The 12,828-nt window shown below is 31.9% G+C and overlaps 1 protein-coding gene across 1 annotated transcript; it reads left to right on the top strand.

Annotated features, from left to right (window-relative positions):
• Positions 1-703: 703 nt before the first annotated feature.
• TRIADDRAFT_57843 (uncharacterized protein) lies at positions 704-10,988 on the top strand (the record flags this gene model as incomplete). The annotated part of the gene is made up of 30 exons (XM_002114207.1): positions 704-794; positions 2,254-2,428; positions 2,687-2,814; positions 3,419-3,489; positions 3,691-3,802; positions 4,010-4,057; positions 4,133-4,219; positions 4,290-4,471; positions 4,557-4,727; positions 4,964-5,092; positions 5,244-5,324; positions 5,425-5,525; positions 5,601-5,903; positions 5,946-6,213; positions 6,352-6,387; positions 6,483-6,575; positions 6,685-7,914; positions 7,989-8,082; positions 8,180-8,331; positions 8,378-8,495; positions 8,598-8,704; positions 8,780-8,846; positions 8,910-8,964; positions 9,168-9,303; positions 9,384-9,491; positions 10,007-10,153; positions 10,221-10,281; positions 10,384-10,498; positions 10,573-10,723; positions 10,818-10,988. The coding sequence occupies 30 exons, from the start codon at positions 704-706 to the stop codon at positions 10,986-10,988; spliced, it is 4,788 nt and encodes a 1,595-aa protein (XP_002114243.1).
• Positions 10,989-12,828: the final 1,840 nt, after the last annotated feature.

Below are 12,828 nucleotides of genomic sequence, written 5' to 3'. Positions count from 1 at the left end.
CACTGTATATAGTGTTGCCAACCAGTGGACACCTTTTGTACACAAGACGGTACTGTCCTGTATAGTGTACAGTACTGTATACCGAAACAAACGAATCTTTTTCAAAATTTTGAAAATTGAATTGAAATAGCGTACGAGTTACGAACGTCTGGTGAATGAAGTCACTCGTTACGACACGTACGGTGGTAACACGTATCGCTCCGTATGACTGTATCTGCATTGCTTGAATGAATTTTTTCAGAGATTTTCTTGCTCAGCTAATTAGAATAGGATACAGGTAATATGAATGATTTTGCTCTTGAATTCCCAAAATTAGACCTGCATTTGAAGTCAAAGTTATACTAGTAATATTTTAGGATGTATTCGTTTATAAATATGCAGTTAGAACTATACTGATACAGCCTAAATTAATATACATATTGTACAAACTCATTAAGTGCATTGTAAACTATGCGTTACTCAAGCCATAACAGTGTGCTCCACTGAATTCACTGATTTATCATGTTCTGTTTGTCATAATTCTGTACAATGTTTATGTCGAGCACTGTGTATTTCTAAAAAGTAATCTTCATTTATTGCATATACTCTTTATTGCAGAGAGACATCAACTGCATCTAGTCATAAATTGACGTTCAGAACCTAGCTAATATTCGTGAGAACACGAAATTTTAAAAAGACAGGATCTTCTCATTTATGAAGGGCAATGGCGGATTATAATGCCCCGGCTAGTTCCTATCAAAGTTCTTCAAAGGCACTTGCTAATACATTAATTGGACCGTCAACATTAATAGACTGTAAGTTAAATTTTATTATTTCATTCAATATTATTTGACAAGAACCTTACTTCTATTGATATTCTTACCAACTCTATGCTTGTACTGTGGGTATATGTTATTAAGTTAACATACTGGATACGTACGTGTATTCATCACAGTACTCTACTGTGCAGTCATAAGCATATACACTACATAAAGTATTTAATCGTCCCTAATATAACATAAACGTACTGTGTACATGCTTATACTGACTTATCCTAGTTATCTACTGCTTAAGTCTAATAACAATAATTCCAACTAGGCAAAGCAACTTAGTAAGATACTATGTGTTGCTTGTTTAAATTAGAATTGCATAGCACATTCTTCAAATATAACATTATTGTTTCATAAAGTTGTATGCAAGCTTATCATTTCATTGCTCCTCTAATGGTATCATACTCGTATAATAAACTACGCCATTGATAAACCTTAACTGCATAACATTATCGCTAGACTTAAGGTTCTATATATTAAGTCATAGATTATTTTGTTTTAATACTTGTAGTTAGATATCTCAATATTAGAAGTCGTCACTTCAGTCTTAATTGTAATCGACAAGACTTGTTTTTGACCAATTATATAATTATTTTACTTACTGATATTTGTGTGTAAGGATATACTACGTGAGTCCGTTAGAAAATTGAGAGCATTTTTCAGTTCAATTTATTGGGCTGTCTTACTCATATCTTGACAAATTTTACTCTCTTAAGGCCATGTGTGTACTATATAATACTTGACATTATTGGCTACAGGGAATGATAGATTTTAAATTACAAGGGCTAGAGAATTCGCATCCTTTGTGATTGTATTGAGTTCAATGCGTGATGTACATTACTGTACTGCTGTCTAGCGTACTGTATACGCATATTATCTACATTTCTATCCTTATTAAGATCTTGCTGTAAACTACACGTTAATAATTATTACTAATTGAGTTTGAGTACTAAATTACTGCTGCTTCTACTGGTACTTCTTGACATATTTTCTGCAAGATACGTACTAAATATTCAATACTAGATTATTTTCTAGCCATAAGTACCTTATGTGCTGTGCTATTATTTTAGTATTTCTACATTAAAATAATCTTGTTACTGTACCAACTGTATTGTCATGCAGATCATACTGTAATTTTATCTAGCAGACTAACTCGCCTGACAATGATAATCCATGCGATTGTGACTACAATTAGCCTTTTGATATTAAATGTCAATATGTTAATTGCTAACAGTACACCAAGCCATCATGCTGAGTCGGTACAACATTTTACGATAACGAAAAAATAATGTTATTATTGGTTTATTATGTATATATATATATATGTGAAACAGATCGTATTTCTCTTGGCAGTTACTAATCTAACTTACAGTACTTATAGTCAAATTAACTTAGGATTATATGAACCAATAATAGGAACTCTTGATTAATTATTTTTTGTTAGTACCAAGCAAACTACCGGTGCCACAACCTATAGTTCCGCTATGCGCAGCGAATGTAGGTTCTGCTGTTAACAATAACGATGTACAACAAACATGGAAATTTTTAGAAAATACTACTGATGGTCAAATAACCGAAAAATTAGGTAGTGATCTCCTTGCAGTGGACGTATCTCACATGTAAGTTACAAATGTAGTCAGAAATTTTCATTACATGGAATGAAAATTTGTTTATATTTGCAAATGGCTTAATTGTTTATGACTTATTAATTGCAAATCGGTATTTTATTGCTACGACCATAGTAGGTTATGATTGCAATACAGATATTGTATAGATATAGACTAATTTGAGTTTTTAACATCTTAGCTTATTACTACATTATCAGATAATACATATATAATAAGCAGCAATAATTTTATTCATACTCGAAATTAAAGCCAAGTCAAAGAACAACCCTCATTAGGATCAGTAAGCGATCTCAGGAGACCCTACTCTGTGTACGCCTTGGAACAGCGATTTCCTAATCTGTTTAGCTATCGTTCATCTTTAACGAATCCATTACCTGGTATGAATTAACTTAGCGGTAATAGTATTTCTTTAAGTTGGACGGTCTCGACATCAATAGTTCTATTAAAATTTTAGCCTATTTTATATAGGATACTGTTGGATACTTTCAGTGTTCACGATATTTATTATATCTACATTATATTGTATAGTAACTTTTGGTAATACATCTTATGCGCTCTTTGTATACAGTATTTATTATGCTATATAGAATGATTTTAGCAATTAATCTTCGTAACCATATCGCGATACTATAAATTCGAATCGCTCAATATGGAATTGACACTGAAGTTAAAGCAGTAATAAACTTAATATCATATATCTCGCAATATCCAAATACAACAAGCATTCATGAAACGATGATATATACTTTTCTAACTTGGGTATCAAACATTCATGCTTTATAACTAACATGTGGAATAATAGCAAATCTTATCGTAGAAATTATATATTCAAGTACCCATTTAATATACTTAGTAGTCTCTTATTATGTGTATAAAGTTTTGTAAAATATTATTAGGTTATTGCAATACTCGAAACAATACTATCAAAGTTATTCCTTACAAAAATTATGTTAAAACACTCCTAATCCTTTTTGTTTGTAGATGGGCATAATGCCCACCGATATCACCTCGAAACAAGCGATGAGAGCGTACAAGACGTGGCACCTCATCAGGTATTTGAAAAGCGAAGAATACAGCCTAGAAAAAAGGATAAACCAATTTACAAATTTGAAAATCAAGAAGTTATTACACTAGACTCGACGTCTACATCAGTAGGACATTTTATGATCTTATTGAAGCGCTCTAGATCATTTGCTTAGCTTAAAATCAATTTGTATAATGTAGCATTTTGTTGTGTTACTGATTCAAATTAGGCTGTAAGTGAATCTGACAGTAAGGATAGCACTTGGAAATGTGAAACTACTTCAGGAACAAGTGACTCCGAAAATTTTGTACGACCCGGTCCATCATCTGCCAAAAAATCTCGTAAGTCGGTAGATTATTGGCGATAAAGAGAATCAGCAATAGGCATAGCACTTATTCTGTATTTCTAAAATATGTTTAGTAAACTTTATAGCTATATAGCTCCTAATTTTACTATAACCTATCACTCGTAAATTAGAATAACATACCAAAATGTAATCATTTTAAATCGTATTTCTCGATGAATGATTTTCCGTGTATTGTTTGAAGGAAAAACTTCATTAAAGAACAAGTCTGACCAAGAGTCTGAATATGAAGGTACTTAATTATAATTATATTATAAAATTTTTACTTACTTAGGTAACATATATTCTTTGACTAACCCGTGAACAGGTGAATCCACAACATACAAACGTTTCGTTACACTATGTGAAAAAATAACTGATTATCTGAAAAAGAAGGATGAATCATCTAGTAAAAGTACGGGAATTAAATTGAGAATTTTACCAAACTCTGAATTAACTGAAATTTTATTTACAAATCTGCTCAGAGCCGGATAAACTTGCTGTACCCTTAACGGTGCTATCTGAGTTGTCGATTGAGGCTGCAAGATTGAAGGCAACAAATGAAGCTTACGAGATATCCCTTGATGATGTTGAACAAGTTGTGAAAATTCTTTTGGGCATTATTAGGCATGGCAAATGTATAGAATCATCAGTTACAGAGGAACCGGTATTTGATAGAATACAGTAGCTATTGTTTATTAATTTTGCTGAGTAATTATTTGGTATTAAATAGGATTTAATCTTAACTTTAGGCTGATGATAAAGAAAAGAAGCTATGGAATTATTTAAAGTTAGAAGAAATCGCAGCATCAATGGAAGCTACAGTAGCAGTCCTTCATATCCTGACTGCAAAAAATATGCCAAAGACTCTATATGCAGATGAAAACATTGATAGCCTGATTGATATTATTAGTTACCACCAAGTTAACACTCTATACCCTATATTTGATCCTATGTACAAAGATAAATCCGCGGATAATTCTTTAAAATGTAATGTCTGAAATATCTATTTCTTAAATGTTCATAATTTTCCTTAAAATTGTTCGATCAGCAGGGTAGTTTATTCAGTAGCGAGTACACAGTATACTGTATATAAATTATGTCTATTGCATTTAAGTTATAATATGCTATTATTCTAGCCGATTCTAATCGTCTCAAGGGACGAGGCAAGGTATCAAGCCCCAAAAACAAGTTGGTGAATTTCATATATCGTAAGACTTGTGAGGCGGTTGCTTTATTGTCTGAACTCGTACAGATAACAACATTTACTGATACAATAATTATTCAAGTAAGTAATAATTTAGTTGAGGCTTTTAATCGCTTAAACAATACCAACGTTATTAATAAGAATACGTAATTTACTTGCGGTGTTATGGTGAGGAAGCTGTATACATTGTGATAATTTCTAAAAAATGATTTCAATCTTTTTAATTCAATAGTTAAGCTCGATTGGTATTTCTTCGTTCTTTGTTGATAACGTTAAAGACCTACAACGTAGCGCATTGGATCTTATTAGATGGGTAAAATACTTTCTTAGATATGTCAAAGTGGCTACACTATTGCAATATTACCGGATGTGCAAATGGATAATTTTCACTCATTTCATGTATTGTATTATAGACTTTCAAAAAATATGATAAACACCGGAACGTGATCATAGAGGATATTCTCTCATCGTTAGTAAAATTACCTAGTAATCGAACTAACTTACGATGTTACAAGTAAGTCAGGAAAATCCTTCAATTTACAGCCAGTATGAAAATATCAATTAACCTAGTTATTATCCTTTTACGTAGTCTTGGAAACGGGGAATCTATACAAATAGTATCTGCTCTTATTCTGCAACTGTTTCACTGTATGGTAAAGATTCCAGTACTGAAAAATTCAGATAGCAAGAAAAAGTCAACTAAAGGAACAGGTTCAAAGGAACCGCCGGAACAGCCAGAACTTATTGAAGAGCACATTATTGGCCAATCATACGAAAGCGCCGTTAGAAATGGACAGTCATTCATCACGCAATTTTTTAAGAAGTTAGTACAATGTTATGTGTATATGTATCATGAATTTAAAGAAGAAATTAGAAGTCATTTGATTCCGCTGTAAGTTTAAGCATTTTCTATGATTTTGCCTTGAATACCTAGGTATTGTGTGAAAGACGAAGAAGATCGTAAAGTGATCTTTGAAAATTTTATTCAAGATTTATTGATAACAGTTGACAAACCTGAGTGGCCCTCATCTGAATTATTATTAGGAATAGTTGGAAAATGTTTAGCACATACTTTTACCGACAAATCTAATGATATCGCAGTTAGAACGACGTCTTTGGAATATTTTGGTTTAGTCGCGGCTCATTTAAGAAAACGTCTCATCTCGATTGAAGAAATTGATTTAAAAGCACTACAATCGCAGGTTTGATTTTAATTAATTTAAATTAGCTCTTAGATAAATTTTATGCGTACCTTATCAATGGCGGACAATACTATCAAAAATTTTTAGCTGTGACTGTTAAAATTTAAAATAGCTAAGTAATATTTTTATTATATATAGATTTCCGAAATCAGTCACGAATCCGTTATTGATGATGTAAGTGACAGACGTACAACATAGTTGTTGTGATTTTCCTAGCTTCAATACTTGCTTATTTGTTGTATTTCACTAAGTTGCTAATTTTTCAACAGTCAAACGATATTTTAGAATCTGTGGAATACTATTTCGAGAAGATTTTAATAGGACAGCTTTACAGCGAATCAAAAGATTTTCCATGGTATCAGGTGAGTATTATTATTTATTGAACTTGTAACAGGTCAACTTAAGCATACGGAGGATACCGTATGTGGCTTGCAGATGATCAGCCTAAAAGTTTTACATCTATGTCTGTAGCCAGCAGTTTATTTCCGTATTGGTCGTTTACTATATGAAACCCATAAAGAAATTGAAAAGCAATTCAACGAATCTGCTAATCTTTCTGCTAACTTATCCCTCGAAGACTCTGCAAATATTGATGAGGATAATGCAATTATAGAAAGTTTAAAGAAAAAACTCTCTGCAGTAACCATTATGTGTCGGCTTCTTATCCGTGGTCGTTGGCCAAAATTAACGTTGTCATCTGAAGTACTAGAATCTATGTCTCAGAAAGTAGTTTCCAAGCGATCGTTATTCAGTAGTTTCGATACGTATCTTCAACATCTTTTAAGAATGCTTTACGAGCCTACCATTGCACTTCGTGCACGAGCTTTGAAATGTCTAACGAGTATAATAGGAGAAGATCCCAACATACTCCGAAGAAAAGAAGTCCATCAAGCTGTTCATGCTAGGTTATTAGATACGTCAGTTTCGGTTAGAGAAGCGGCTGTAGAATTAACAGGAAAGTTCATGCTCACAAACATACAACTGTGTGAGCAGTATTTCGAAATCCTGATAGAAAGAATCCTTGATACTGGTATAAGTGTACGGAAGCGTGTTATTAAAGTTCTGAAAGACTTGTACACCCGATTCCCAGCGTTTGAAAAGAACCCTGAAATTTGCGTTCGTATACTACTCCGTTTCAATGATGACGAGAGTGTTAAGGATTTGGTTACTAAAGTATTTCAGCACGTCTGGTTTTCCTGTGATAGCAAGTCTGGAGATGAGGTCAAAAAAGTTACAGATGATCTTGTAAACTGTGTAGCGATATGCCATGACTCCGCTTTAGAATGTCTTGAAAATCTAATAAGACATATGGTAAAATCTAGTGATTTCAGTTCCTATAGCGAAGCTGTTACTAATTCTAGTAAAGTCATCCTAGCAAACTTACTGGAAAGCATTTTAAAATTCGAAGATCAGTTAGTAAATATATCAAAAAATGATGAAAAAGCAGATGTAAAGGTTGTAGCTTGTTTTTCAACACTACTCGTTTTTAGTAAATGTTTCCCACAATTAGTAGTAGATTACGCACCCCGACTTCAGCCTTACTTAAGTATGAAATGTTCTACCAAAGCTGATGCCGCGATACTTCGAACTGTACCTTGTATATTAGAATATGTTTTACCATTGATGCAACATCCGAGTAAGTCTTTCTTGGCAGATTTAGAAAAAGATCTTATGAAACTTATCCTCATTCAAGGACAAACGGTAAACATTGTACATAGAAGATTTTATGTTATTGCACCTATATACAGTGATTACTCTTTCATGTAATATTTTAGGTTGTTCAAAATTGTATTAGCTGCTTAACTGTCATAGTAAATGAAGTAACTCACAATTACGACTTGGTTAGAGACTGTCTACGTAAATATATTGGTAAGCTTGTGTAAATACTATAAGAAAATGGGTATTAAATAATGTTAACGTAGTTTATTAATATATCTATACTTTATTTGCTAATTCAATCCCGTAGGTTTATTACGTAGCGTTACAAACCAGGAATTACTGTTAATCGAATCGAAGTTAACGTCAAATAAACCTCGAATTATGAGAGCATTATTCGTAGTTGGAATGCTATATAAAAATTTTGATATGGATTTAAGCTCTGACAGTTCAGAATTAAATGTAAGATTGTAATCTGATTATTAAAATTCTGTAACTTATCTGACAGAAAAAGTCACTAAACTTGTTTAAATTTTGTTATCAGCTTGATAGCGCATTTGAACTTTTCCTAGCTTTCTGCCAATGTGAAGATGGAGAAGTCCTTCTTAAAGCTTTTACTGGCATCGGTAGTATTGAGATCTTAACTTCCTCAATTTTTTTCCTGGTGTCACTTCGCATAAAACCGAATACCCTAAGTCTTATTGTTGTATTACCATTGAATGCAATAGGAAGTTTATGCGTCCGATATCCAAAACTATTAATGCATAAAAAACTTTCTGAAAAATACAAAAAAGTCTTAAATTCGCGAAAATCCTCGACAAAACTCATGTGCCAGGTAAGCATTTTCATAGTTGTACAATTTTTCTGGAACTAACATATTTAAAGTAAATTAAATCTTCTTATTTCATAGGTATTAAAGAATATAGAGCATTACCTTATTGAAGAAGACAAAAGAACCCAAAAGGCGGAAGATACCTGTACGTTAAGCTTTACTTCATTGATTATATGCATTTTAAGTAATTCCTATACAACAATTTTAGGGAAAAAATCAAACTCCAACAAAAATTTGGGACAGTTAGGAGATGCTAGATCTAGGTAAATTAAATGATTACAAATTTTTATTCGAAAATTCACATACTTTAGATTTGAAAATGGAGACGCGAAAAGCGCGACAAAAAAAATTGTTAAAGTGAATATCCATTAGCAAGAATCTTTCTGATTTAACGTACAAAACGATGCAATCTTAAAATACATTTTCCCTTCAGTACTCAATTTGACCATAAGAAATTCTTTTATAGTCTAGCTAGCAAGATAGTGCAACATTATGCCAACGAAGTTTTGGAAGCCTCTACAAATTCCGAATCAGAAATAAGAAATTCCTCTTTAAATGTTATCTTACGAATTTTACGTGATGGATTAATGCATCCAATAAAGGTATGATGCCTATTAATTATAGATTATTTTGCGTAGCACGTAAAATTTCTCATTTTCTGTCCCAATCTCGTTATCTTTAGTGCGTACCTTATTTAATTACCCTTTCAACTGATCCACAAAAGTCGACAAAAATTTTAGCAGAAAAACAATTATCAACTTTAGCAAGTGACTATCTTAATTTCGTTCAGGTCTGTTTCCGAATTTTTTTATGCTCTGATTTCTGATATAAATAGTTTAACCGATTAATCAAATGTTCAATGGTGACTCAAATGCATACCATTTTAGTCAAAGGCCGCTCAAGGGATTAGGCTCACATTTGAATTGCATAAGAAATTACAAGTAATCAATCACGAATCATTAAAAATTAAATGATATGTTGGCGACTAATGGTCGCTTATATTTTATTATTAAAGAAACAGTTGAAAGTCAAAGCTAAAGATCTGTTCAAATATTACATATATTAATTCTTGACAGGGCTCAATAGTTCGAGGTTATTCAAAAGAATCGGCATCCGCATTATGTAGTTGCTGTTATATGCTACTTCGTTCTAACCGTCGATATAGACGAGCTTTGGCACATTCCTTGTTGCGATATTTTGAAACTGACAATAACTCGGTGACAGTTAATTCTAAAAATCGATATACTGCTTCTTGTTTCATCTTTACTAAAACAGCTAGTATTACTTATTTTACTTTCTTTCTAGGGGAAAGAAATAGAATATCTTTTATATATAGCTGGTAATTTAGCATATTTTCCGTATAACATCCAAGATGAGCCTTTGTTCCTAATTCACCAGCTTGATTTAACACTTTCCGTGATGGGTACAAATTTATTAGACGCCGTTGGCAAGGTAAACCCTTTAAAATTTCGAAAATTCAAAAAGTGTGATTTTAAACCCAACTGACTTCTATTCTAAGACTTTTCAGTTTGAAGACAGTGAGGAAGATTTAGATAGTAGCAGTGTTGACGCATTAAAAGGTAAAAATTAAGAAAATTTCTTAATGATCTTAATACTTCGAAATGAAATTGTTCCGATGCATATTTAGAGTGGTCATTAAAAATAGATGATTTCTTCCATAGTTGAATTCTCTAATGGCGATTTTGATTATCGGCGCTTCATTTATCCTACGTTATCATGCCTTTTGCTGATTCAATTACGAGATCATCTGAAGTCTTTGTATAGTATCTCGGAAAGGTAAAGATATGTCACTATCTTATCCAAAGCGAGTATTATCATTTAAAGATGAGATTTTGTATATTTTATTATAGCAAATGTATTGGTTATTCGCCTTCGGATAATGCTAAAGTTAATGATAAAAGTCTAACAAGAAGAAATGCTGACTTATTTGATCCAAGAAATGTTATCGAAAACATGAAGAATCAAGCAGAACCTGCGATTGCAGTCAAATTATACTTACAAGTTCGATATGAAATACTTAACGTTTTATTTTTATTAAAATAATCCTTACATTTTGTCTTAACATTTACATGAATTGAATGTTATGTATCATTAGCTAAAATCTGCCATAGCAACTACTCATAATAAAGATTATGATGACGGATGCGATGCCATGTTGTCAATAGCCGAAGGCGAAGAGGATATCAAGGAAGGAGTAAGATTCGGTTTTACTATTAATAAGTATTCATGCCATGAAAAGATGTTATCACAAACGTTCTTAGAATAAGATATTCAAGTACCCGATCTCAGGTAGAAATATATTAATCCCTCAGGAAACTGGCATACGTAACCATGTCAAAAGAGTAGATGGTGCAATTAAGAGAAAATTAAGTTCTAGGAAGTCTTTAGATGGTGGTAGCTGCAAAAGAATGAAGCAAATATCCTTAGATTTATAATTAATAATAAATAGTATAGTAGAGTAGGTTTCAAGCAAATTTGAATTTACTTAATGGATTAATATCAATTTTTTCACTGTTATAACCTTGACGATAGTAACAGATCGAATAGCACTAACAGCTGTGAAGCAGCAAATCCTGATCCAGACTATGTCGCTTAATAGAAGAAACTCAACTAATCGTATCAGACTTTATCAGTATTTCATTTATCTGAGTAACTGAGATACTTGCTACAATAGTAGAAATAATTCAGAAGTCTTCATAAATACATTAGCAATTTACTCTTTTGTTTTTCGTATAAATAATTCAGTAACATCGGATGTATAAGCGACAACTACGAAACAAATTTCACGCTTAGACTTTCTGCCACTCATTAATTTTATGAGACATTGGTTATGCCGTTCAAGTTGACAAAAAATTGTCCAATCATTAACTGTTTTCAGTTCTTCTGACAAGTGTTAATATCTGTTTCTATCTTTATATTTTATCTGAGCCAATGTTAAATATCAGTTTAGTTTGGAAAGTAATGTGAAAGTTTTAATCGATTACTCTTTCGATATATGTACAAATTCCATTCCGTTTATCTCATTTAGGATATACATTAATAATTTATAAATACGCTGGTTTTAGTATATTATTTTTCTCTTTAGATGTTTACTGTTGACAAAATTGAGTATACCATCACAAGTACAACCTTTAAGCCAAAATTTATATCAAATTTTGATAAAGCCTCGTTGATATATTTCATGCATGATTTATACGTACTGTAAAAAATTGATATTGTAATTAAGAAAGTTCGAAATAAGAGCTCTATAATAAAATTCAGGTTTCCACGTTAGGAAGATTTTTATAAATTAGTTCCAGTGAATGTGCAGCATAACCCATCTTCGACAGCGTTAATTGAACAAAACGGTAGACAGTTTATGATTTTCTTAAGTACCCGGATAAACAAACTTTTACTGTATCTTTTTACATTAAAATCTTCCAAAGCATATTTGTACAACCTTAAAATAACCAACATCAGTTCACTCCACTTACTTTTACAGTATAAATATACTGTACAAACGATATGTTGGGCGTTAGTAAGGTACAAGACCTATCGAAAGACCTGTCGAAATATTGTAGAGCAACAGTACCGTGTTTGTACTGTAAAGCTTATTCGGTGAAAACTTTATAATATAATATACAGTAGATAATAGTTCGAGTATGAGTATACTTTTAAGGTGATCTAATTTAATTACTTTCCAATAAATTTAACTAGTATAATATTTTGAGATAGGTGTTGAGTCTATTAAAAGGGAAAATTTTGAGTATTTTAACAACAGATACGATTAAATATCATTTAGAATCGATAATTGTAACTAATGTCCCTAATGCCAAAATAAAGTATTAGATATTATCTCGTAATAATAAGCAGTTGAGCGTTTTATTAAAATCATAAACAGGAGAAACAGGCGCTAACATTACTTACAAGAATGTGGACTAAATGAATTATTTAAAGTGTACGTCATTACCAATGTTTTGTAGAAGTTTGAACAAGGACAATTGCACTCTAGTAATTACTTTGAAATGTTAAGTCTTAATAAAATTCTATGCTTTACTAATACGCTGTCTCTACATTTGCTCGAGAACTTATTACAAATGCCTTTAATATTTTACAGCTCTTCTAAA

The sequence above is a fragment of the Trichoplax adhaerens genome, genomic scaffold, assembly GCF_000150275.1.
Source record: "Trichoplax adhaerens TRIADscaffold_7 genomic scaffold, whole genome shotgun sequence".
NCBI lineage: Eukaryota > Metazoa > Placozoa > Uniplacotomia > Trichoplacea > Trichoplacidae > Trichoplax > Trichoplax adhaerens.
This window is presented reverse-complemented; position numbering and strand designations above follow the sequence as displayed.